The sequence below is a fragment of the Gopherus flavomarginatus genome, chromosome 12, assembly GCF_025201925.1.
Source record: "Gopherus flavomarginatus isolate rGopFla2 chromosome 12, rGopFla2.mat.asm, whole genome shotgun sequence".
NCBI classification, from domain to species: domain Eukaryota; kingdom Metazoa; phylum Chordata; order Testudines; family Testudinidae; genus Gopherus; species Gopherus flavomarginatus.
The window spans coordinates 30,297,292-30,324,562 of NC_066628.1; the positions used below are offsets into that span (position 1 = coordinate 30,297,292).

At 49.7% G+C, this 27,271-nt stretch overlaps 1 protein-coding gene across 1 annotated transcript; it reads left to right on the forward strand.

The window, feature by feature from the left end:
• Positions 1–476: 476 nt before the first annotated feature.
• On the forward strand, positions 477–26,375 carry LOC127032221 (TBC1 domain family member 24-like). The gene is made up of 7 exons (XM_050919330.1): positions 477–615; positions 8,212–9,247; positions 10,978–11,136; positions 19,617–19,680; positions 20,764–20,859; positions 23,375–23,657; positions 25,499–26,375. The coding sequence occupies exons 1-7, from the start codon at positions 477–479 to the stop codon at positions 25,642–25,644; spliced, it is 1,923 nt and encodes a 640-aa protein (XP_050775287.1). The 3' UTR covers positions 25,645–26,375.
• Positions 26,376–27,271: the final 896 nt, after the last annotated feature.

Consider the following 27,271-nt stretch of genomic DNA (forward strand, 5'->3'; position numbering starts at 1 on the left):
AACAAACAGTCCAGCAGGAAGCGGCTGGAAATTATTTTTTTGTGTTTATGTTTCATCAGTTCAAGGACAGATAGTCACTAGAGGACACACATTAAGAAATCCCCGCCCCCGTGTCTCTGTTTGGCACACAGCTCTAATTTTCTTGTGACACTGAAGTAAGGAATAAATTGAAGAACAAGAAAATAAAGTTTACCCTTGGGGAAAAAATGATTGGGTTTAATGATCCTGTTGCTGTTTCGATCGCTATCTCTCCCTGTTGCTTATTTACCTCCCAGCCTGTCACTAGCCAGGAGGTCTGGGCTAGGAAGGGGCTGGTGGAGCTTTTTAAGAGCTCCACCCCTTGCATTGTTTACATCAAATAAGTGTTGGGGGGGCGCTAACCCTACGAGGACTCCGATGCAATAAATTCAGTGTGGGAACCGAGCCAGTGGAAACGGCTTGCTAGGTGAGTTATAACTTCACACAATTCCGGAGACATGTTACAGGTTGGGATGGGCCTCCCTGGCTCCCCGAGGGGTGCTGCAGAAGACATCCCTTTGGATCAGCTGGGAAAGAGAAACAGGTCCTACTCGGCCCTGATGAGCTCAGGGGGAGGTGATATGGAAGCAACACAAGGTAAGGCCACTCTTGAGAGGGAGCAGCGTCCTTCTAGACCAGGGGTAGGCAACCTATGGCATGGCTGCCGAAGGCGGCACGCGAGCTGATTTTCAGTGGCACTCACACTGCCAGGGTCCTGGCCACCAGTTCAGAGGGCTCTGCATTTTAATTTAATTTTAAATAAAGCTTCTAAAACATTTTTAAAACCTTATTTACTTTACATACAACCATAGTTTAGTTATATATTATAGACTTATAGAAAGAGACCTTCTAAAAAGGTTAAAATGTATTACTGGCACGCGAAACCCCAACATGAAGACTTGGCACAGCACTTCTGAAAGGTTGCCGACCCCTGTTCTAGACAGACAAATGCAGCAACTGGTAGAGAATTGGTACAAAAAGGATGCATTTGATCTCTTTTAACCATGTGAGTGCTGCATTATGTGTGAGGTCTGTTGGGCCCGGCTAACCCCGCTCTAGTGCTCTGCCATGTTTTGCTGCAAGGCTGGCTTTGTAGAGACATGCTGCTGCTTTGAAGGATGTGCTTCCCGGCTAAGAGGCTAAAATCAAGCAGAGATCTTTTATATAACAGGTATGAGTGAACTAGTCTGACCCAAATGAGAACTAAGGGAGTGGATAGCTCAAGGGATTGCTAACGGGAGATGGGGCTTTGCACCTCTAGGTCCCTGGCTTGGGTCTATACTGATAGAGACAGAAATCTATCCTCTGACAGCTGCTCAGTAACGTGTGTGAAATGAGTTGGTGGGCCTCCGTCTAACCAAAAATCAACACAACAGCCTATCACAATCTGCTCTCACTGCCCCCAAGGATGCCAAGGGTTGAGCAGACCATGGACACTGAACTCTCCCTTGCCCCAGGTCTGGGATGGGGCATATTGCTGGGAATGATGGGGTGCAATAGTACGGGGAAGCTTTCACTACAGCTGCCCATGCTGTACCCACTACAGCCTGGTTAGTGGCCTCAAAATTTCCATTTCCTCTTGTCACTGCACGTTGGGGTTTCTGGCCAGTGACTAGGGCTGAAATATTCATCTATTTTCCTGCCCATCTGAGAGCTGGGAAGTACTGGTGATCCAGAAGGGTCTGGTCTCATGAAAGTCCCTCTGGAGCTTCCTGGCTTTAGTTTGTCCTTGAATGTAGATATATTGGAGCAAGATAAAACTTATGAGCTGAATACATCCTGCTCCTAAAATTACTGCCTGCCTTCGGTTATACTCTCTCTGTTGTAAGGACACCACATTCAGATTATATCATAGATTGGGTCCCATTTTCACTGGGAGCCATTACTCCATGTATGCTGGTTACATACTGGCTTGTACTACTGTAGATGTCCTGAAAGGTAAACATTTGGACATCTATCATCCACTCAACCAGCCAGTGCCTGCTTCTGAGTAGGAATCAGGATTATAGCAAAATTTGCTATACACTGCAATATCAGAGCAAAGCAGTCATGCATATAATGCCTACAGAAAAACCCACCCCCAGAATGCACTGGGAGACTTGATACTTGGGGACAGCTGTTCCTCCTGCATGTGTGTGTTTATACCAAGTGTCACCATTTTTGTGCATTATGAAATGCAAACGCTGCCATTGTGCTGGCATATTATTCACAAGCTACACATGTAAAATTAATAAGGAAATTGCTGACTACTCACGAGGGCAGCAAGCCAGCTAATTCTTCAGGTGGATTGGCGAGGGCAGAGTTTCCTCTGGAGCGACTTTTTAAAAATCAGACTTTTCCATTTTTGTCTCTGCTTCAGAATCGGTGTTTCTCCTACACACTGAACCTATAAACCCACTGTCTTTCTTTTACACACACACCTCATTCAGTCTGAGTGGCTGTTTACATGGGAGATTGATCAGTATAGCAGCAATACCTACAGCAGGTACAATTTGGACTGGAGTCGGAGGCTGTAGCCTTGTACACTAGCTAGACACATACACAGTCTTAAAGCAGCACATCCAGAACACACTTGGTGAATGCAGTATATTCCATCCCAAAGACTCTTCCCTGCCAAGGCTGGGCCCAGCCACTGTAACTAGAGAATTAATTTGTTCTGCTAATCAACTATATCCTTGCAATTAATAAATGTCTAGTGAAACTCATCCACCTGGAGCCCATTAACATCCCATCGTAAAGAGGACGTAATTGAGCTATCTTGACAGCTCTAGGGGAAATACTTCACAAGGTTCTTCTCCAGGGTGCTCGAGTTTGGCCAGTCTCAGACTTCGGATAAACAGATAGACACTGTATAAACTTGCTGAAATAACAAACACACGGAGATCTCCTCAGATGGGTGATCCAGAGAGAGTTCCCTGCCTACAGTGTCTTTTCCCCTCTTTTGGTTAATACAAAGACTCCAGCGCAAAGCCAGACCCATGTGGATTTGAGACCTGTAGCAGGGAGGGAGGAAACAAGGGGCTTCCTTTCTAACATGAGGAGTTTTCCCCCAGAGCTTGGTGATCTGTTCAAATTGAGGCTCAGGCTGGCTCCAGTGTAAGAGACTCATGAACAGACACCAGGTTTACAAACTGCTGCCTGCTGTGTGTAAGCAGTTAACAATGAACCAAACAACGACACACCTGAATAGGGGCAGAGAAGGGCTCCTTTTCCAGCAGCCCCTGCCCTCACATATTCTCTCCTGAAGTGCCTGGAAGCAGCAGGCAGATTGGCAGGAGTTTCCAGCCTCAGAGTAGGACACAGTGACTTCTAGGTGCCAAAAATTCAGAGATTCGTAGCAGGGTGTCAGGGTGCCTACAAGGTAGGAGGACACTTTTCATGGGCTTCTGCAGGATTTAGGTGGAGGGGGAGCAGGTGATAGAGTTTGGCCCTCTAGCAGGTTTTTGGTGGGTTTCATTCAGCTCCATTGATGCTGGCGGAGGGGCGTACGTGACCCTACATGGCACCAGGCTCACTGATAATGCTCAGTCAACAATAAAGAATAACAAGCTGAATGAAAACTCTAGAGCATGTGATTGAGCTGCCATTGTTGGGGAATCAACGGGCCCCAGTAACCTGCCTCCTGGCTGCTAAAAAGGTCCCTGGCAGGAGGCATCTGCTGCCTGTTATATTTGATTGTGGTCCAATGCTCCTACTGCTCTAGAGCAGGCTCTTTCCAGAGATCTGATGGGGGCACAGGGACCAAAGCATGCATATTTGGTGGTGAATCCTGCCCCCAGCTCAGAGCCTGATTACACAGACCCAAGCTGGGAAGAGAAGCCAAGTGCTATGGGGTGGGACAGAATTCTCTCCCAAAACATGAGCAACACCACAGCGACTTCAGCAGCTGCCACAACAGTCTCAGGATTGCAGTGGCTCCAGTTGCCCATGCCCTGATGCCACTGCACTGAGGAGGAATAGATGGTGGATAGGTAAGGTCCTCTCTGCCACCCCATCTCCCCAGCAAAGCTGTATGTTGACTCCAAGAATCCTGCTCTCCACCGCTGCTCTGTAGAACTGAGCAAGTCCTGCTAAGAAAGGAGGAAGGAGAGTGTGGGGAGAGAGACAGATTGCAGAAGGACAAGGATTAACATTTTTTCCACACTTACTCAAGCATTATTCAAGAACAGACTCTCTTTGGGGACCACCAGCCAGGCCCCTAACTCTGAACGGGTCACCTGCCTAATTTGAGCAAGCTGTACAGCCTATTGTTTGCACTCCTCTGCTATTGCCTGGCTTTACGTCAGCAGCATTGCTATTTGGATCCAGAAGCCACATGGCCTTAATTCAATCCATCTCTGGTAACATAAGCATGGACTGGTCCAGTTTGCTTGAGAAGCTCAAAGCATCCTCAACTGTCTGGTAGTGCATTTTTGCCCAACAAGGCGCAATTCTTTAGAATTCCCCACCAGATAAAAATACAGCCATTCACCAGACACACGAAGAGGAGAGTGGGGAGAGGAAGCTGTAAGTGTCTCTGAGTGGTACAGAATCTGCCACAGGCATGAGGTATATCCACTGCGGTCTGAACTTGTAGCATATTGTCCTGTTCTACAGCCCAGCCAGTCCATCCCATATACACACCAAGTTTGATTTACCCCTGAGTGACATAAATTGTTAATTGCCTCAAAGTCAGAGTTTGAGACTTAAAATATTAATTTTTTTAAAAATTAAGTTTTTAATGTACCTGCCATGCTGCTAAAGGTGCCAGGTACATCTAGGTAGAACACACCTGGCATGCTGCTAAAAAGGCATCAGGTACCCCGAGCGCCAGGTACAGGTTCTTTCTGTATCATGTTTATTCAGGAAGAGGCCATTATTTCAGTGGGATATTAATCAATTATGTTGGTTCAGGAGGTTCAGTAAAAGAGCATGTAAACGGGTTGGGACTCACCACCCACGGCGCCTCCTGCTGGTGACTCTGGGAATTACCTCAATTCCAGTGGAACACCCCCTCCTGGTGGTGTCCCATCCATTGTTCTGCCCTCTACTCTCCGCTGCTGTCGTCGGACCCACATTACTCCCTGCTCGGCAGCGTCCTCTTCAAGGCCACTGCCCTCCAGCAGTGTCCCTTAGTCCATCTGGGCCCCCTTCCAGGGATCGGTGATCAGCAGTCTGACATTCCAGCCACCATATGCAACGACACACCCCAAATCTAATCCCTCTTTTCAGAAATTGGGCATAATCTATAATGGCTGCTCCCTATGACTAATAGCTAGGTGTACTGCAAGGAGGAAGGGGGGGGGTCCCGGCCCAGGGACCCTCTGGCATCAGCCTCATTGTCCTCTTTCTTTCCCCTCCTCTGTCTGTTCCCATGGGCCGCTTCCCCTACAGCCCCTTGCACCCGCTAGGCCCTTCCCTTCAGGGCCTGCAGCCTGGCGGCTATGGGCTAGAGCCTTCTAGCCTCCCTGAGTCTGCCCAGCACTGCGCTGTCCGTGGTGCTAGTCTCTCTCTTGGAGACAGACAGACAGACAGACAGACAGACAGACAGACAGACTGACTGACTGACTGACTGACTGACTGACCTTCCCCTGTCAAAGGCCTGAGACAGACTGACCGCGCCTGCTCTGGGCAGCCTTTATATATGGGTGAGCCTGGCCCTGATTGGTTCCATCCAATCTGGGCCCTGATTGGCTCCCCATAAGCCCTTTTCTGATTGGCTCCCAGGCTGCGCAGGCTCCCTGGCCTGCCACAGCCCATCCTCCCAGGGAGTGGGGCAGTCCGCCCCACTACAGAGCATCTGTGAAAAGGTGAAGATGATGAGAACTGCTCTAGTTCTCCAAACCCAATATCAGAATTTCCTGTTTTGGGCAGAGACATGTTCTTGCTATTTAAATACAAATAGGTTGACTCAAGCCTTAGGCCTGGTCTACACTATGCATTTATACCGATTTTAGCAGCGTTAAACTGATTTAACGTTGCACCCGTCCACACAACGAGGCCCTTTATATCGATATAAAGGGCTCTTTAAACAGGTTTCTGTACTCCTCCCCAAAAGGAGTAGCGCTGAAATCCTTATTACCATATCGGATTAGGGTTAGTGTGGCCGCAAATCGATGGTATTGGCCTCCGGACAGTATCCCACAGTGCACCATTGTGACCGCTCTGGACAGTAATCTGAACTCGGAGGCACTGGCCAGGTAGACAGGAAAAGCCCTGCAAACTTTTGAATTTCATTTCCTGTTTGTCCAGCCTGGAGCTCTGATCAGCACGGGTGGCAATGCAGTCCCAAATCCAAAAAGAGCTCCAGCATGGGCCGTATGGGAGATACTAGATCTGATTGCTGTATAGGGAGGCAAATCTGTTCTATCAGAGCTCCGTTCCAGAAGATGAAATGCCAAAGCATTTGAAAAAAATCACTAGACAGAGACCACAGCAGGGACTCAGCATAGTGCTGCGTGACAAGTGTAACGGAAAGCCAAAGAATCAAATGGATGCTCATGGAGGGGGGGAGGGGGTACTGAGGACTCCAGCTATCCCACAGTCCCCGCAGTCTCCAAAAAGTATTTGCATTATTGGCTGAGCTCCAAACGCCTGTAGGGTCAAACACATTGTCCGGGGTGGTTCAGGGTATAGCTCGTAAATTTACACCATTCCCCTCCCGTGAAAGAAAAGGGAAAAAAATTGTTTCTTGACTTTTTTATATGTCACCCTATGTCTACTGCATGCTGCTGGTAGACGCGATGCTGCGGCACTGAACAGCAGCACCCTCTCCCCTCCCCTCCCCGGTGGCAGACGGTACAATATGACTGCTATCTGTCATCATGATAAGCCCGTGAGTGCTCCTGGCTGGCCTCAGGTGAGGTCAGCCGGAGAAGCCTGGGTAAAAATAGGAATGACTCCCGGTCATTCCCAGTAGATGGGACAGAACGGCTGGTAACTGTCCTCATCATAGCAACCGGGGGCTGAGCTCCATCAGCCCCCTCCTTTCATGTCTAAAGAAAAGATTCTGTACTACCTGGACTATCATAGCAGTGGGATGATGGGCTCCTCTCCCCTGCACTGTTTAATGTCCTGCCTGGACTATCGTAGCAGCTGGAGGCTGCCTCCCCCTCATTTTATCTCACTAACAAATCACTGTTTCTTATTCCTGCATTCTTTATTACTTCATCACACAAATGGGGGGCACACTGCAACGGAAGCCCAGGAGGGTTGGGGGAGCAGGGAAGCAACGGGTGGGGTTGTTGCAGGGGCACCTCCTAGAATGGCATGCAGCTCATCATTTCTGTGGGATCTGACATGGAGTGGCTGTGCTCTCTAGTACACTGGTTCTCTAGCACACTTGCCCCATATTCTAGGCAGGACTGACTCTATTTTTAGATACAACATAAAGGAGGGAATGACCCGGGGGGTCATTCCCATTTTGTCTTTGCGCCCCCGGCCGACGTCAGCCAGGGGCACCAATGACAGCAGCAGATGGTACAGAACGACTGATAACCGTCATCTCATCGCCAATTTACAATGGCATGGCAGACGGTACAGAAAAACTGATAACTGTCTCTGCTATCTTGCAAAGGCAAATGAATGCTGCTGTGTAGCGCTGCAGTACCACCTCTGTCAGCGGCATGCAGTACACATATGGTGACAGTGACAAAAGGCAAAACGGGCTCCATGGTTGCCATGTTATGGCATCTGCCAGACCAATCCAGGGAAAAAGGGTGCAAAATGATTGTCTGCCGTTGTTTTCATGGAGGAAGGAATGAGTGACGACATTTACCCAGAATCACCCGCGACACTATTTTTGCACCATCATGCATTGGGATCTCAACCCAGAATTCCAATGGGCGGGGGAGACTGCAGGAACTATGGGATAGCTACGGGATAGCTACCCACAGTGCAACGCTCCAGAAATCGACGCTAGCCTCGGTACATGGACGCACACCACCGAATTAATGTGCTTAGTGTGGCCGCTTTATACAATCTGTTTTACAAAACCAATTTATGTAAAATCGGAATAATCCCGTAGTGTAGACATACCCTTAGCCGCAGCTCTCAGACAGAATTAAGCACTCTGGCAGATGGTGGTGAATCGTGTTGAATAAAGTGTCTGTTCTGTGGAAGAGTTCTGTGTAAGCACGAAAGCTTCTCTCTTTCACCAACAGAAGTTGGTCCAATAACAGATATTACCTTATCTGCCTTGTCTTTGTTCTATAGGGCCAGCTGATTCTTCTCAAGTCCCAGTGCTGATCATCTCTGAGGCTGAGAGTTGGGACATCGATGCATCCTCTTGCGTGGGCTGTGGACAGTTTGTGGATTGGGATAAGATGCCCGAGTTGGATCAGCAACCAAGCGCTCAGAGTCAGAGTCTTACCCAAACCAGCAAAGAGCTGAAAAAGCTGGCAAGAGAAGGCCATTGGGCTACCAACCATGCACTCAGAGCTCGGACTTACCAGCAGATCATCCAGCACATCCCATGCCGGCTTGTGACCCCCGATGCTCTGGTTTACAGGGATGTCGCAAGCAGGCTGTTTGGAAAGCAGAGTGTGAGCTCCCACCCCTTGCCTGAATTCCTTGGAGGGTGCAGGATGCCCACTTACTGCCTGACTATGCAAGGTGAAACTGCTGTGAAGAAAATACTCATCTGCCTTAGCAACCTCTTCCCCGACATCACCTACAGCCCAATCCTCCCCGCTGTCGTGGCTCTGCTGCTGCATTACAGTGAAGATGAAGCTCAGTGCTTTGAAAATGTCTCTCGCCTCATCGCTTGTAATGACTCCCATACCAGCTACATAGACCAGTCTTTCCTGGCCCACCAGGCCTCCTGTATGACTTTTGGGGATCTGGCCAACAAGCACTGCCCAGCAGCCCACAGATTAATAGCCAGCACATCTGAGAATGTCTTTGACGTCTATTCTGAATGGTTGGGGTGGATCTTTGGTGACCTTCCATTTGATTACACTATCCGTGTACTTGATGTGTACCTGCTGGAGGGACAGAAAGTCCTCTACCGGATTGCTCTGGCCTTGTTGAGGCAATACAGGCTCTCAGTGACCCCTGGAGAACTGGAAGTGGCCAATGTCAAGGGAGATCTGAAGGCTTTTGTGCAGAACATTAGGGAGCACATGACAGTTGACAAGCTCCTGGAGAGAGCCTTTGGTATTCGGCTGTTCTCCCGCAAGGAAATCTGGCTTCTTCAGATGGCCAACAGGAAAGCGCTGGCGGAGAAAGGTGTAACTGTGGTGCAGCGCAGGTAAGACTGATTCATTCACCAGCGTAGCCACGTGATCTTCCCCACTGCTACTACAAACTCCACCTGGGGAGAGAAGGCCTTACAAATGCTTGAGAGAGAATGGGAATGAACAGAAATTATATAAATCGGGCCAAATTAATTCCTCTCTCCAATGCAATCTGTGCAACTGCCTCAGAGACAAATTGTCCCCGGAGTAACTAACTGAGGGACGAGTGGCACTAAGAAAACAGCAGTACTCGCTGGTTCCCTTCTTTTTTTGATGAAAGGGAAGAAATTAAATAAAGGAGAAATTGCTGGATTGGGACCCCCCTACACACACACACATTGGCTGGCCTCGTCAGCTAGAATACCTGATGAGCAGAAACTACATTTTTAACAGTGATGCTGGTGTTTGGGGACTTGCAGAGCCTACCATGATGGAGGGTTGGAGCATGGAGTCAGAAAGAAGTGCCATCTGCACTGGGAAAGGAACTAAGTTTGCCTGGGACAGCTGCAAGGGGCAGCCCAGCGGATGTGGTTGGCATGGAAGCAGACAGGAACAGGCAATTGTGAGGCAAGTCACACACCCTGTGACGTTACGCAGCTATGGAGAGACTGAGAATGGTCTTAGGGAAGCAAACACAGAGCACCACAATGAATCCGAAACACCCAAAGTAACTAAGCACCACAAAATCAACGTTCCTATTAAACAGAATCATCATGCCCGTCAAGAAGCAGTTATGGCTATTAAGTAAAATGGCACTTAAATAAGTTCCCTGGGAGCATGGGTGTAGTTTGACATCTATTTTGGGGGGAGCAGCTTCAGTCAGGCCAACAGGGCCACATGTGGTGATCAGGGGGCAAATTCCACACCTGCCCAAGGCTTGCAGTTTGGGAGGGGGCAATGCCCCCTCTGTTCCATCCCCCTCAAACTATGCGCATGCCTGCTAGATGTCCCCAATGAAGTACATTTCCTGTGAAAGGGTCTCCTATTGAACCAGAGTGCACTGTAGTAATATCAGCGAAGGGCTAAGGACATTGGTGCCTAGTACTTTACTATGACAAACACAAAGCTCTGCTAGGGCTTCTCAGCCTGACCTGCAGCCCTCTGCTATTCCAGCTGTTGACCCACACAGACCAGTTGATGCATCTTATAACCAACCAGCCAGTGCCATCCCAAGGGTGACCAGACAGCAAGTGTGAAAAATCGGGACAGGAATGGGGGGTAATAGGCACCTATATAAAGCAAAGCCCCAAATATCAGGACTGTTCATATAATATTGGGACATCTGGTGACCCTAGCCATCCCTTCTGCCTGGCTTGGAACCCCACAGAGGTCTGCCAATGCTGTCCTCAGCCCCCACACACAAACATCTGCTGCTACACTGATGAGCATTTTGGTTGATTACTGTTAATCATTAAGATTGCAGCAGCACGCAAGGGCTCCAGTCAAGATCAGGACCCCATTGTGGTAGGTGCTGGACAAACATAGATGGTGAGATGGCCTAGGCCCCCTTGCAGGACCTAGCACAATGAGGCTCAAGATCGGGGCTTCCAGCAGCTATTGTAATATTAATGTATTAATAACAGGGAGTTTCCAATCAAAATGACACAAGAAAAGCTGAAGCACTGGGGACTAGGTTATAACTTAATAAGTGCCTGTGTCTGCCATTTTTTAGACACACCACGGTCTTGAACTACTGAAAGTGAAGGTAGCTCTGCACCTCTGAAATCTTTCCTTCCTCCCACAGGCAGCTGTTCCACCTGGCAGTAGACATGCTGAAATTCAGCTCTGCCATTGTAACTGCTCAGGAGATGCGCATCATGTGGTCCTGGATTCCCGAGCGATTCTCCTTATTCCCACCTGTCCTGTTATTCTCCACCTCAGAAAACGGATACAGCCTGCAAAGGTACAGGGACAACTGCAAAATTTGAGATAATGGACCAGATCCTCAGGTGATGTAAATATGTCAATGGCACTACACTGATTTACACCAGTGGAGGAATATGTTTAGCCAAGGAAAGGAAATAATATCTGAGCAGGTTCCTAAGACAGATGGTCTGTTGGATGAACTTCCCTGAGGCCTATGGCATAGATAGCTTGACATAGGTTTCTGTAGAGTCATTCCTTTCTAAATCTTAAACCCAAATATTCCGTTCGATGGCTGTTTTACCTGATGTGCAGTGAGTTTGGTGGGTCTCAGTCCAACCCATTGGGGACAGGTGTCCACAGCACAAAACCACCATAACTGTCATCCTTGCTGGGGAGAGGCCAAGGACTGAATGGGTCATGAAGACTGAACTCAGTTTTCTCTCTCTCTAGAGATGGTCCCTCTAGGTCAAGGTTGAGGCATGTTAATAGGGGATGTGTCTGGAGCTGTGAGTCCATATATAAGGAATAAAAGCTCCCTTTGCCCTTGGAGTTTGTTAAGTATGAACCTTGGGAACAAGCCTGTCCTGCTCCTCCTCCCCCGAGCAAGCATGTACTGGGCACGGCAATCCCCGGTCTGTGTTCTGCCCCCTCCATCCTTCCAGTGGAGGAAGTAAAGTCTCATACTCCAAACTGCTGTTTGCTTCATGTGGCTGTGGCTTCTGCTGAGCCCTCCTTAGCTGGCAGTGTTACAGAACCAGACAGGCAGTGACCACAGTGACGAGCAGGGTGTAAATGCCTGGGCGGACAGACAGACAGGCAGTCAGACATTGCTCCTGCTCTCTGGTCCAACTTAAGGAAGCAGCACAGAGCAAATGGCAATTGGTGAACTTCACCGTCACCTCTCCAGCTTGAAAATTAGCAAATATTTGAGCATTACATGGGCTTCCCAGCCCCGATCCAACAGGTAGTGGAGAATTGTAATGGGCTTGTGAATGAGGATTTCTAACCCCTCCTTTCACTCCAGTGACAGCCAGTGCCCAGCAGGGGCGGCTCTAGACATTTTGCCACCCCACGCACGACGGCATGCCGTGGAGGGCACTCTGCTGGTCGCCGGGAGGGTGGCAGGCGGCTCCGGTGGACCTCCCGCAGGTGTGCTGGGGCCTGGAGCCGCCCCTGGCAGTGCCCAGGCATTGATCATCCCCTCTTGGCTCCCGCTTACATTTCTCTGCCAGGCTCAGAACTTGCTTTCCCTTCCCTTGGCCTGCAGCTGCAGTGTGTCCTAAGAACAAGAGAGGGCGCCTGCAGCACAGGATGCGAAGGCAGCAGCCTTCAGTGCATTGCAGGGAGCAGCACTGGAATGTCAGCTCGCAGACAGGGCACAGCTTCTGTCCCCACAATGCTTCATAATAAAAGGCAGTTCCTATGTCTTCCTAGTTCCCAGAGGCGCCTTCTCTGGGGCAGAAGAGAATATAAAACACTGGGCGGCCAAGCCTAGACTGAGATTGCCAAAGGAACCAGCTAGTAGCAGTAGCTGCACTACAAGTGCTAGATAGGAACGGGAATTAAACTGATCCTGTCATCACTGAGTGCTTGCAAACAAAGTTGACTTCATTTAACCTAGTCTTTCCTCCTTTCTTTCTCATGATTTTACATCCTCCCACATCTTCCAGTCCCTCTTCCTCCAAAGATCTTCAGTTACTTCCCCCCTTCCAAAAATAATCTTTTTCCTTAGAATAATCTTAGACTAGATGACCCTTATGGTCCCTTCTAACTCTATGATCCCCCCTCCGCTCCACTCTGGAGCTTGTGTAGACACAAGAGTTGCCCCAGGAGAGCTGACACTGAGTTAGCTAAACCAACCATGAGTGTGTGAGGTCACATTGTATTAGGGCCTGCACCGGTGCACCCCACATTGCATTTGAAGCCATGGGTGAGATTTTCAAAAGCATTCAGTGCTGACCTAACTCTCCTGACGTCAGTACTCCCACTGACTTGGAGTCAGGACAGCGTGGAATGCTTTTGAAACACCCACCCCATGCATCTATACAGCATCAATTGCAGCACACTGCAGTATGGGTTGGCATCTCAGGATACCTTCCGCTGCTTCCCAAATCACAGCATTCAGAGCCAGTTTTGTAGCAGATTGTGGGGCTCCCTGACTGAGGACCCCATCAAACCCAACTCCTGAGTGCTGGGCTCCGGCACCACATTTGGGATTCCTACCCGGGCTGCTCACAAGTGCTGGGCTTCTAGACTTGGGGTTTGGTTTTTGTTGTTTTTTGGGGGGAAGAAAGGTGGTGGGAGGCATTGGATAAAAGGGTATTTAAAGACTTCTTTGGATAAAAGAAACCAAAGAATAATTACATGAGATGGGCAAACACTCATGTTGGAGCATTTGCTTCAGCTAAAACTGAGATGCCACTTCCATTAGCAACCCTTGTCTCATCTTAGACAATCAGGCCACACTTGCTTCTCAACGCAGGACAGCTAAAGTAGAATATATTGTATATTTAGCAACCGTGACAAGGTTCCTCTAGTATCTCAAGGCATGTACTGCTCCTTCGTACGCCTCTTTCCTTTCCCCTAAGTGTTTGCTACAAAAAGACCATGCTTCTTCTTAACTGCATGTAGCGAGGGGTGACTGCGAAATTATTTATTTATGCAGGTTTCACAGTTTAGACAAAAAGCAGACTGTGGTCCTCTGGCATTGGAGAGTTTGGCCACTGATCTCAGCAGGATTCGGCCTTTTTTTTCTGATTTTGGTTATCATGGGATAAACTGGGTCAAACGGGGTTACACCAGAGCAGAATGGCTCTAAAATCAGAGTCAGGCCCTGATTTTATATCCCTCCCTTTCCAGCAGGTGCTATTTTTATGCTCTCCACCAAAACCCTGCTTAAATGGAATTAACATGTTCTATGGCACACTCGCTGCTCCTTTAGTGTTTAGATCAGTCAGCCAAATCAAAAGGAAGGGGAGGTTCTCTGTGTCAGCATACAGACACGGAGCTGATACTGTGCTCCTAAATGAGCCCTAAATGACGGCAATGGGCTGGTTCTGACTCCTACTCCGGTGCCTGTTCCCAGGCTGCAAATAACATGCAAGGGGCTGGGGAAGACTTCAGTGGATGCAGGAGCAGTGCAGGGCCAACAAGGTCCAGCTCTAGGTTTTTTGCCACCCCAAACAAAAAAAGTTTGGCTGCCCCCCAGCCCTGGGCTCGCCCCGCACCAGTGCTGACTCCGCCCACTCCCCCCTCGCCTCCTGCTGGTCCGGTGCTGGCAGGGTTGGGGTAAGAAGGCAGGCTCCCAGGCCACGACTCAGTCCAGGGTCCCTTCAGCCAGGGATCCCACCTCCAGGACCGGCCGGGACCCGGGAGAGCAGAGCCAAGGGACCGCCTCAGCAGGGGGCTGAGGATCCAGAGCAGGGTGGCCCCAGAGAAAGTGGAGCCCCAGAGAGCGGGACGCGGGCCTTGCACGGCAGTGCCCCGCCCTCTATGGCCCCACTGCTGCTGCTGCTTCTGGCCACCCTGTTGCAGTCCCCGGGTGGCTCAGGCCGCTTCGCTCAGCCCCAGCTGTGGCGCTGGGGATCAGCCACCCTGCAGCACCTGCAGGCAGCTCCATGTGCCCCACGGCGCAGCCCCCAGCCCAAGTGTTCCCCATTCAGAGCCTGCCCAGTCCAGCCACAAGATGCAGGCGCTGCTTCCCTGTGGCGCAAACTTCAGTGGCCCCAGGGCACCCCCCATGCATGATGCACTGTTGCTGCCAGGGCTGGCTCTAGGCTTTTGCTGCCCGAAGCAAAAAAAAAAAGGGATGGCCAGAATGCCGCCCCAAGCACATGCTTGGTTTGTTGGTGCCTAGAGCCAGCCCTGCGGCGGCCAACATAATTGGTCCTCTGCCACCTACCCTTGCTAATCCCAGCACAGAGGGCATGCTGGGGGCATAGAAGGGAAATATATGTAGTGTCAGGATCCCAGATATGGGGGCACAGGTCAAGGCCAGAGCCTGGGTTGGAGGGGACTTGATAACACGGTCCAAGGTCAGTCCAGAGGACCAAAGCCAGAAGCAGCAATCTGTACCAGTGTCATGCTCTAGGATCAGGTCAGAGTTGAGGTCCACAAGCTGCATCAGGTCAAGGCCAAGCGAGTCAGATGAAGTAGCATTAGTGGAATCGAGGCAGGGCGAGACATCAAGAGTGAAGCAGGGGAGCAGGAGTGAGCCAGGTATCGGGGTAGGGGCAGGAAACAGGCAAGGTATCTGGACTGCATAACAGAATCTGTTTTCAGCAGCAAGCCCTGGATCCACCACAGACAACGTCCAGGTATTTTCCCTAGGCCTTAAATAGTGCACCTGGGCCAATTAGGGAATGCATTCAACTTCATCAGTGAGGACCTGCTTGGACAGGACATCCAGTGGTACTTGAACCCGTAGGGCTCACAGGCTGCCATTCCCCACTTTGCCAGAGCTGTTGGGTGGCAGCATGGACATGGCAGGAACCAGCAGGCCTGAGGTTCCAGACAGATCTGTGGATCCTCTCATGTAGTGCTTCATGCTATGGAGATCCTGTGATGCAGTGCAGCCACTCTGACTTACACTGGGGGCTGTCCTGGAATCTCGACAGTCCCAAGATGGCCTAAAGCCTCCAGACCTGAGCCTCCATTGAGTCTCTCAGAAAACACAGTGCAGAATCTGGCCCAACGGGTGCTCAAGCAGCACAAGCACTGCAGAATCTCAGGCTCATAAGATTTAAGAAAAACATCCAGGTTAAAACAAAGCTTGCACTGCAACCACACCACCCAGTTCAGTCTTTTCATTCTAAGCCTGGGAATCGAAGTTAGGATGCTTGGTGAGATTTTATGTCTGGATTTAGCTGAACAATTACCTGCTTCGCTGAGCAAAACTTATGGCTTTAGCATATCCATAATATGGCTACTTCCTCAGTTACTACACCAACACACAAGTTGCTGGAGCTAAATGATGAACTGCTTCTGCCGCTCCCCCCTTATGAGTTTGCACAGGCAGGCTGTTTAACATAACAACAGAGCAGCTATTGTTCTCCTCAATCTTGTACAGGTTGCTGTGGCTTGCTGTATTTTAAATATGTTCTCTGAACCCCTAACCAAAGAGATCCTGGGCCAAGTGCTTTCCTACAAGCTAAATCACATGGGTTCTGTTGAGGATGAGTAAAGCCCTTGGGTTGTAAATGCTAGTAGTGTAAAGCAAGGGTGCCTGATCCCCCACAACATACCACCACCACCTCCAGGATAGCAATGGAAAACCCTGTAAAAGCCAGACAGGGAATTACACAAGCTGCAACCCACAGAGAGGAAGTGATGGGAAAAATGCAAGGAAGGACCATCTAAGAATGGGGGCATGGCCTTGGAGAAAACGGGATGGGCAACTTTTCTGGAATCAGGCTGTACAGAAGGAGCAAGAACACATCAATTCAAAGTTTGTATCCATCAATACAGCCCTGGACATCAGTAACTCTTACAGATCTAAAGTGCCACCATGTGTGCTGGGCCCAGCAATTCCAGGACCAGAGGTCCTTGCTACCTTATCTTGCAGTGCATGAAAATGGCTCCTGATCTAGAGGCTTGCATAAGTATTCTGCAGCCCCCTCCTTCCTTGCTGCTCTCTCCCTTCCTCCTCTGGCTGCTCTACTTCTCTCTCTCTCTCTCCCAGCAAAAAGGCTCTCTTATTCTCCTCTCCTGAACTGAAACCTTGCTCCTCCAGCTACAATGCTGTGGTGATGGCTTCCAAAGCCAGGACTCTATTCCTGGCTCTGATGCTATCCATTTGTGACCTTAACCAGTCTGTGGCCGTTTCCCCAGCTGAGAAATGGGGGTGACAATGAATGGGTGTAAAATGCTTTGAGGTGAAAGGTGCAATTCTACATACAGACCGAGCTCCCTCTTGCTGACCACCCCACTGCAGATGGAGGAGCCTTCACCTCCAGGCAGCTGTGCAGGATAAAATGCTCTTCTATTTTCCTACAACATAAGCAGGACAGGCAGCCGGAGGGCGAGGGAGGAGGAGAGGGCATCAGACATGGCTCGGAAGGGAAATCCAGTTACTGGGGAAGGGAAACCAAATGGCAGGACACTGTGGGCTGACAGCCACCATAATCGATGCTGCTCTGGGAAAGTGAGCAAACTGCTGGGAGCCAGAGCACTTTGGGGAGGGCCTGGACACATCACATCCAATTTGCTGCCACATCAAGGGGCCAGACAGTAGAATGACAAGGTACTGTTTAACTCCCCTGCAGGGTCTGTAGCCTCATCTCTGTGAGCCCCTGTGAATATGACGGAGATGGCGGCTCTCTAGGGAGCCCTGCCCAACAAATGCAGAATGGCAGAGGGCCACTGATACCTAACGCCCCTGTGGCAAGGAGCTAACAAGGGACTCTGTCTCTAGAAGAAGGTGAACTCCCCCAGCTCCATGGTCCTTCCAATCTGCCCTAACGGGAAATTCTCTCTGACTCCTAACCCCAGGGATTAGTTTAATCCTGTGTCAATGATCAGGAATCTCTGCAGCTAGACATCTGGGGACAGATGACTTCCTGTATCACCTCAGGTCCATCTCATCCAACACACTGCCTCCAGCAATGGCCAATAGCTGATACTCGAGAAGAAGGTGAAAAACCCTATGACACACCTGGCCGATAGTGCAGGAGCAGGAAATCCCCACTGAACCCTTCTTGGGACCAGCTGATGTCCTACAGCAGGAGATGTAATCATCAGAATTATATCATCATGCAGAGATACAGATGGCATTACTGGCACAGGAATGAGGCATCTTCTCTCTATGGTGTGGCACCACGACAGAATGAAGTGACCCAGGAGATGCCACAGACTTTGCTAACCATGACCATTCTGCTGTAGCGCTCTCATTCACTCACCCTCTGCTCCACCGTGGTGGACCTGGTGACACCAGTTACACAGCTACGGTAACTGAGTTAACCTGTACCTGTGAGTTCTCTGGCCCAGATCCTTGAAAGTATTTAGATGCCTAACTCCCACTGAAATCAAGGGGAATTCAGTGCCTAAATATCTTTGCTGATCTGGCCCTTTGTGTCTCACCTTCCCAACCTGAGACTCAGTGACACAGGTGGGACTGTCTGCCCCTAGTGATGCCATCTCTAGTTTCACACCCCTTCTGAGCAGCTGCTGTCTGGGAAATTGCTGCATTTTGACTGCTCTTTTTCAAAGACACAAGGTGGATCTCAACCAGCTCCCATCACAACAGGGTCTTTGTTCTTCCCTTTAAACTTGGAACCACAGGAAATTTCACAGATTCAAATCTGGAGGCCAGAAGAGACCCTTCCACTCCTCGCGTCGGTCTTTATTTCATTATATTTAGGAGCCAAGATTCTTTGCAATGATTTTAAAAGGCACAAATGGATCATGGATAAAATAGCCAAAACAAGGAAACAGATGAGAGCAGCATGAGAAAAGTCAAGAGACAGATTGGTAGGAAATGTGGTAAAATGGAGATAAAAATAAGTAATCAAAGGGAAGGGACACAACAGGCCGTAGGGATTAGATTGGCTTGTCTGAGGCCTGCAATGTGCAGGACTAGTAATGGAGTCATTCAGCCTGTCCCTGAACCTCTGCACAGGACATTGCCTCAACCTCTGCCTTGCTTGTCTTTTCCATTAACCAGTTAATGAATATTAACCTGTTTGAGCAATTGCATGTACTGCTACAGCAGTGATTCTGCAAATTGCCCACCAAAGGGAAAGCACGTTGTGATGAGGTGTACAAACCCCACGCTGGCCTGGAAAGGGTTAACAAGAAGCCCTGTCCCACTACAGGGGCGAAGGAGGGGCTAAAAGAGGAGAGCCCATTTGGGGGCTGTCTGGGTGGGAGAGCAGACCTCCAGCCCTCTCTCTGTGAGTGTGATTCCCAGCTCCCACAGATGTACCCACACCTAAGAATAGCAGTGTGTCCACAGCAGTATGGGTGGCAGCTTGGGCTAGCTGCCCACGTACTTACCTAGGGCATCACTTCCCAGTTCAAATGCAGATGTACCCTGTGAGAGAAGCAGAGCTGAGAGCCAGGAATTGACTAGAGACTGCTGCCTCCTAGAGGGCAGGTAGGCCTGATGCAATGCTGTTGTCTGGGGTTCACCACCAGTGACTAGTCTGTTGCTGCTGGGTAAGACAGCTGCAGGTGGGGCCCTGCCTGAAGGGAGCAACAGCCAGGTAAAATCCTTTTGTCTTTTGCACCTGATCTGGGACCCAGCCGTGTTTGTTACAAGGCCAGGAGTGACCCTGTCACAATCATGTTCTAATACCTGAAGGAGTCAGGCAAAGAAGCACTTAGGAGGAAATGTTAGGCCACAACCAGGTGCTGGGTGCATTAATATATTTCTATCCCGCTTTGCAAAGGCCAGTGATGAGGAATGTGCCAACCTGCCAGGCTCACTACCCAATAACTCTAGGGTAAGCTGCCAAAGCACATCTCTCTCTCATCAGTTTCAAACTCAAACCGATCTACTTCTTTTGTTGTCAACTGCAGGTTTTACTCATGCTGTGAAGGTTACGAACCAACAGTGCTGCTCATAAAAACGACTCAGGGGGAAGTAAGTATCTCCCAAATACTGAAGAGCGCTGTGAGTATGTTCCAGCTTCTGACTGGTCTGGGGAGAAATGCATAGGAGGGCAGACATATGTTACACCAGCTTTGGTAAACAGAGGCTAGGAATGGGTGACAGGGAATCACTTGATGATTACCTGTTCTGTTCATTCCCTCTGGGGCACCTGGGATGGCCACTGTCGGAAGACAGGATGCTGGGCTAGGTGGGCCTTTGGTCTGACCCAGTATGGCTGTTCTTGTGTTCACACTTATTTGGGAATCAGGATAGTTATACTGGAATAACTGGGCTGTCCCATTGCTTTCTGTGGGTTTGCACCGAAAGTACTGATAGGAACTTTGTAACCCACCCCACTGAAGGTGTACAAGGAGGAAGAGATTCCATCCCCCTCTCCTATAGCTGGGCTGGCCCTGCAGGGCTAATACGATTTAAAATTTATATTAGTCACTAAAACTAAAGTAGTGGCCCTGGATCCACATATGGGGCAGATCAAGTGAGTGAGAAGGGACCATTTTTACTCAAGCTTTGTCTACACGGGCACTTTTGTCACTCATGGGTGTGAACCCCCCACTCCGAATGACAAAAATTTTAGTAACGAAAAGCGCTAGTGTGGACAGCACTTTGTTGGCGGGAGCCGCATTCCCATCAATGAAGTTACTGCCCCTCGTTGGGGGTGGTTTTATTTTCTTGCCAGGAGAGAGTTCTCACAGCGATAAAGAGCAGCCACACGGGGCATCTTACAACAACGTGGCTGCAGCGGTACAGCCGTGCCGTTGTAAGGCGCGCAGTGTAGACATAGTCTTAGGTTCCTGTCTGTGTAGAACTGCACTTTTGGGGAAAATGCTGCCCTCAGAGCCACACAGGGGACCTCAGTTCTGATCTGCTGCTCTTGAAATTCCCACATGGAGCCCACATCAAAGTACGCAAAGGAACGTGTGTGTAAATCTACTTTTGCCACCCCCACCCTCACCCCAGCTCACGGGCCTGTCGTTTTCAAGATTCACTCTTCGTAATGCTTTTCCTGCTGGACTGAGTCATGAACTCTAAACTGTTCTTACTCTCTCCTTCAAGGTGTGTGGTGCATTCCTCTCTTCTGACTGGAATGAAAGGAAAAGGAGTGGGGGAGCGTCCAGCTTCTTTGGAACAGGGGAATGCTTTGTTTTCAGCGTAAGTCTGACTCTTGTTTCCTGCTGTATCTTGTTTCTGGTTCGTATATTTTAAAAGTTGCTTGAGGTTTTTTGTTACCCCTTGCAGAATTCAGATAGCACAGCAGGCAGGTACTAGAGACAATTAGCCTGTGCTCCTCAGGCCTGGTCGAAGAAAATGCAGGGGAACACAGAAATCCCTATGTCAGGTCAGATCCATCCAGCTCAGTATCTTCTCCATTCCAGTATCCCTCTAGTCCATGCTTCTCGGTGCAATAAACCCTGCAGTGTAAGGTGCAGTGTAGCCTGTTGGAGCTGAAGCAGGCTCCTGCCAAACCAGGAGACCCTCAGTGGTACTGTGTCATAGTTACAGTATTAGCAGCACCTCTGACGCCTCTCTGGTCACTCTGCATCCCCAAAGGTGTCAGCCCTCGTGCCTTTACTTCTCCTGGGGCAGACTTCTCAGACCAGCCCTGGGCTATCAGCCTTTCCAAGCAGGTCTGCCTGGGTTCAGTGCCTGCAGTTCTTCCCTTTGGGAGCTGTGCTTAGTGGGGTATATAGTTACCAGACAGCCTGCTTACACCAGAGCAGCCTTCTTAAAACACAGGTTGGTTTAATCTTAACAGTAGGGATAAAACATAATGAGAGAAAAGGGACCATCAAAGTATAAAAGATCTGCAGGCATGTCTATCTTCCCAGAGCCCAGCCCCATGTGATGGGAGCCGAGGACAGTCTGGCTTCTTCACAGCGGCGGTGCTAGGCCACTGCAAACCATGCAACCACAGAGGGCTCCGAGGCAGTTCAGACTGGCCCATGCGGGCTTTCCATTTGGCCTGCCAGGTATCCACTACTCTTTCATGCTCCCGCTGGAGGCTCTGCTGTAAGGATGGCCCCACTACACAGCTGTAGCTCCACCCAAGGCTCAGGTGGCTCCAGCACCTGCGGTTCTGCAGGGTTCCCACACTGATCTGCCTCTGAGCCCCCACCCTGGAGGACACCCTGTAGCTGAGAGTGAAAGGTGCCACCTGGAAGCCAAGGAGTGCAAGAGCCAGAGCTGCCAGGAGCCCAGATCCAGCCAGACCCAGGTAGCAGGACTGTCTTTACAGTGGCGCCCCCAGCAGGGAACAGGAAGGAACAGCTGATGCCCAGTGAGCCATGCAGAAGGCCCTTGCTGGCGGCTTTGGCCCTTTTCCCTCCCCTGGCCCGCTGGCCAGGCAGAGTGGATCACGGAGGAGACTCAGATGTGGGTCTGTGCAGGAATGCTGCAGCCCGGGACCAGGCAGGGGAGCCAGCTGCTGGGAGCCCAGGGCAGAGCCACAGCTGAATAACTGGACTGCCAGGACAGCAGAGCCCCCAGCTGGGAACAGGAGCTGAGCACAGGCAAGGAAAGGTGGGGACAGGACCAGCTCTGGAGGGAGTCACCCATTGCTTCCCTGGGTCTCTCCCAGCACCCCAGTTGCTCCCAGTCCCAGAACAGAGCTTTGCCGGGGGACCCCAGAAAACAAACACTACCACTGCCTTTTCAACTCTCCACTGGGGGTCTGTGTGTGTGAGAACAGCTTTTCACCAGCAACTGCCTCCCCTCCCTAGAGAGAGTCTTTTAATCCATCCAGAAGTCCTTTATCTCAATTTCCCAGACTCGGACTCCCGTCCCCTTGACAAACTGGTCTGGTGAGCTCAGCAGGGGATGAGAGGAAGACCACCAGTGGGAATGGCTTTTGCATCAACCCTTAAGTGTTGGCAAACGGGTGGTTATCTGAAGTCACAGTACACTTTCCTGCCTAGGTGTAGTCAGCCTCCTCTTGAATTAACCTCATATTCAAACAGTAAGACCCCATAGAACAATCAGACAAAACCATGTAGTATTCATGAACTGTTAGCTGCCTCACTTCCCCCCAGAGCTGGAGTCCTTCCAGCCCAACCAGGAGATCCCCCCAGTGGTACCACAACTACCCTACAATGTAGTGACATTATTGGTGGAGTTTAGCACTAGTAAGCCCTAATGACCAGCCACCGCTGATGGACCTACTGTCACGGAGTGTGGGGGAGTCCGGTCCTGCACCCCTCTTCCTGGGACCCACAGTGACTTTTAGCCAGCCAGTAAAACAGAAGGTTTATTGGACAACAGGAACACAGGTTACAGCAGAGCTTGCAGGCACAGTCAGGACCCCTCCATCGAGTCCTTCTGGGCTTTCAGGGTGCTTGGATCCTAGCTAGGACACCCTGAATTCCGCCCACACAGCCCCAAACTCAAATTCAAAACTGCTTCCCTCCTGCCACTCCCTTCCTTTGTCCTCCTTCCCGGGCAAAGGTGTTGACCTTTCACCTGCCTTACCTAGCTCAGGTTACAGGCTCCGGTATCGTCCATCCCCTAAAGTCCTCCCCTGCTCTCCCATTCCCCACCCAGACAGCCTCTACTCCATCACACCTACCTCTAATATTCACATGAGCAGCCAACCAAACCACCCCACAGGACATCATCCATAGCAGAAGGATTTGGAAGGCTATGCTGCCCATGTGTTGCCTTTGTTTTAAAGGTACGCCCTGAAATGGAGAGATACGAGTGGGTGTTCATCAAGAAACCAGAGCTGACCAAAGCAGTGCCACACTCCCCATGCCAGCGCCTTCCTTCTTCCGCCTCCCCTGTCCTCAGCACATCTCCTCCCGGTGGCCACGTAGCATGTTCAAACCATCTGACTGTGCCCGTGTTCCAGAGGGCGAAAGGTCGCCTCTCCCCATACCTGGCAATCAGACACTTCCTCCTGCCTTCGAAAACAGCCTCCATGTTCATGTCCGGGACTCGGGAAGGAATCATTATTGGTAACTATGCTACCATTACACACTCATGCACACTCCCAAGAGAGACCACTGCCCCAAAGCACTGTGAGCCTGATTGTAATTTACACACAGCCCTCAGAAGGGACAGGACAGAGCAGCACCACTTTGCTCCTGAGAGCACAGCGGGAAGGTACATGCTTAGGATGCTGCAGCCTGATCTCCTCTCCATGGCTGGCTAGCACTACTGGCTGATGTGGCATGGGACAGAGTAGATCCCTCCTTCTTTACACGATTCCACCCTCATGGCTGCAACTATGGAGCAGTGGCTGCACTTGGGGAAGCACAGAGACTGCAGCGGTGTCTGGTGCTTGTGTGTGAACGTAGGGACTGGAACACCCCACACAAGTGCCAGCTGCAGTTTAACCCTTTGTATTTTGTATGTAATGCGGCAGGAAGATGTGAATGTAAAAATTCCATCAGTGACTTTGTAAGGATTCCTGACAGCCATTAGCTACAGCATACACTTAAAGCATTGGGGACTAAATCCAGGACTCTTGTGCCTTATGCAACTCCACGTGACTTCAGCAAACTTACACTAAGGATGCATGAAGCTTGCTGTCATGCATCTATCATGAAGAATCTCCGTGAGCTGCTAGCAGCAGTAAGACATTTACGCTATGAAGGCCAGCCACCAGGGGGCAGTGGTACACAGACACACTAGCCTGTACCTTACAGCATGCTGGGCACCAAAAGTAATACTGCATGTGGCATGCCCTCCAATATAAGAAGCATTAATGTTTCATTGCCCTTGCAATCAGATGCAGGAATGAAACCGAGGCCAAGTTTGGTGTCTGTGAATTCAAGATTATGTTTTGCTGAGTTTCCACCCAGTTTAATAATTTAGACTGGGTGACTCAGGCAATCTCTAGTACTGCCTGTACTGTCAGCTTCCCCATGAGGTAATTCTTACAGAAGCTAGTGTATGAGAGAGAGACGACTTCCAGTTTAGCATAAAAGGCAGTGGACCATATAAAAGGTGACCAGATAGCAAGTGTGAAAAATCAGGACACTTTTTTGCAGGGAAGGAGGGATTGTTGCCTATATAAGACAAAGCCCCTAAAATTGGGATGTCTGGTCACCCTAACCACATCAGACCAAGGTCTCTCCCATCTCCAGCTGTACAGAATGGTCCAGGAGAAATAAAGCTGTAGCAGCTGAGACTTAAATGGTACAGGTGACTTGGCTGGGGGGAGGCCTGCAGAGTCACGTGTGTCCCCCAGATTTCTGCTTTCCATTTAGCACAGAAGTTCTCAAACGGGGGAGGGAGGTGCCCTCCGTTTGAAAATCATTGCCTGCCTCCTGCCAGGAGCCAGTGGATCAGAAGCTGCTGGGAGCCGCCTGGACCACTTGGGCCTCTGGCTTGCTACGCTGTAGGAACTAGGGAGTGCTGGCTGGCTGCCCAGTACTCTCTGCCCTACTCCCTGAGCCAGGCCACTTCTGCACAGCCGGCCTCCCCTGAGACAGCTCACAGCTGTACCCTGATGTGCTTTTGCCTTTCCCCTGAAGGAGCCCAGCACCAGCCAGCCCTGTGGAGCGGGCCCCTGCCCGCAGAGCCCAGCTGCCATGAGATCCTCCCCGAGGCCCTTGCTTGCCACTGCCCTGGTGCTCCCGGTTCTGCTGCTGCACCTCGGCCCAGAAGCGATGCATGGGGTGGTCATGTGCCCCCTCCAGAACGTTTAAATTGTGCCCCACCACCACCAAAAGTTATGCATCGTCACTGATAAGTGGTATGGTTAGGATTCTTATCAGACAGGCCAATCTCTCCAGTCACCCATTAACCTGGTGACAGCAGGTCCCCAATACTCTCTGACCTTGTTTTGCAGGTGGTGGTGGAGGCCAAGCTCTGTACATTGATGCTGACCTCTACTATGGGAGAACGGAGCACTGCGAGACATTTGACAACCCTCCTCTCTGTCAAGAGAACTTCCAGGTGCAGCTCTTGGAAGCCTGGGGCTTTCAAAACGCCTAATCACCGTGAAATTGCCGCTCCTTGCACCATATTAAGGAATGAGAGATTCCTCTCCACTACACAGGATACCATGGCCGGTGATGAGCCAGTTGCCATCAGATGACACACAGATGCCTGACTCTAATGGAGGGAGTCCACGCATGGGTTTCTTTTGCGGCTCTGAACCTCACTGTTGTTAGCCATTCTCCATATCTTCCCTCTCTGTCATACTGTACTGTGATGGCCATGGATGAGGAAAACAAAGTGCCACAGGGCAGCATTATATTATGGGCACTGCCATACTATAAATGTTTAATAATCATTAATAATAAAGGTTCAGAACCTTCACACAAAAATCAAATCAAACCAAACCCCAAACTTTCTGAGGTTTGAAAAAGCTGAGTTAATTTTTGGGGAGGGAGCAGGCTGGATTCTACCAGTTTTCTTACCTCTCTATGTTCTTGGCTTCACTTTGAAGTAGAAATACCACAGACCTCATGATATCCAGCACTGGACTATGAATCTTGCTGGGAAGATTGACCTGTCATTTACAAGATCTCCATCCTGGTTCCAAGCCCAAAATGGTTCTTATAACCATGAGTGGAATCTATATCATCTTTGAGGATCAACAGTCACTATTAGAAGTGACACCTGTTAGCCCTCATATAACACAATATAAGCAGCTTTCATGTACAGCTACCATTGTTAGCAATGGAAGTCGCCAGATAGTTACTATCAGAGCTGTGCCCGTTAATTTTATCATCTCTTAAAATAAAACCCATCAGGATCAATTGCAGGTGTCCTCAAATACCCACTAGGCTCCACTTCAGCCTGAATAAGTATAACTTCGTAGTTGTGCATTTGCACTACACAGGAATGCAGGCAGGTGATCTGCTTCTTGATCATGCAGGACAACAGCAGATCACAGTGGGCCTTTGGTATGAAAAGGTCAGAGAACTGTGGAGATCAGGAGGTTCCCTAGAGGGAATATTTTTGCCTACCATCTCTACAGGCTTCAGACCACTCAACATCTTCCATAATATCACGACACTTCAGTACAAGGTTTGTCAGAGGAACAGAATTACCTTCTCACTCCATGAGGTATGGTTTCAGGATCAGAGTTGCAACATGTCATTTCTTAGACCAGTCCAAGAAAGCGTCCTGCCACTGCACCTGTTATGTGGATAAAGAGAGGGTTTCAATTCCCGGAATGTCAATCACAGCACTAAATTCATCTAAAAATATGCAAATCCACAGTTATGTCATTTATTGCCATCAAAGGCTGACCAGCATCATATCTTATTGTAAACCCCCCTCATTGTGATGTTTATATTCACATGAAAATGTGTATTCAAGCTTAGCATGGTAGCTGCAAGAATCTAAATAGTTAACACATCTAACAGTCTAATCTAACATCTCATAGTTATCAACATCAGGATAATAGTAGACCCATCATTAGGAAAGACGAAATATTAACATATACATGCTGACAGGTAGGGTAAATACACTTAACAGGTTTTGGAACCTACATGTAAACCACTTATCTTGCAGAAGAAAAACATATTCAAAGCCCAAATACATTTTTCCATTTACAGTCTGATTTTTCTTGTGTTCATTTTCTCCAGCTATTCAGAGCAGAAGTAATCAA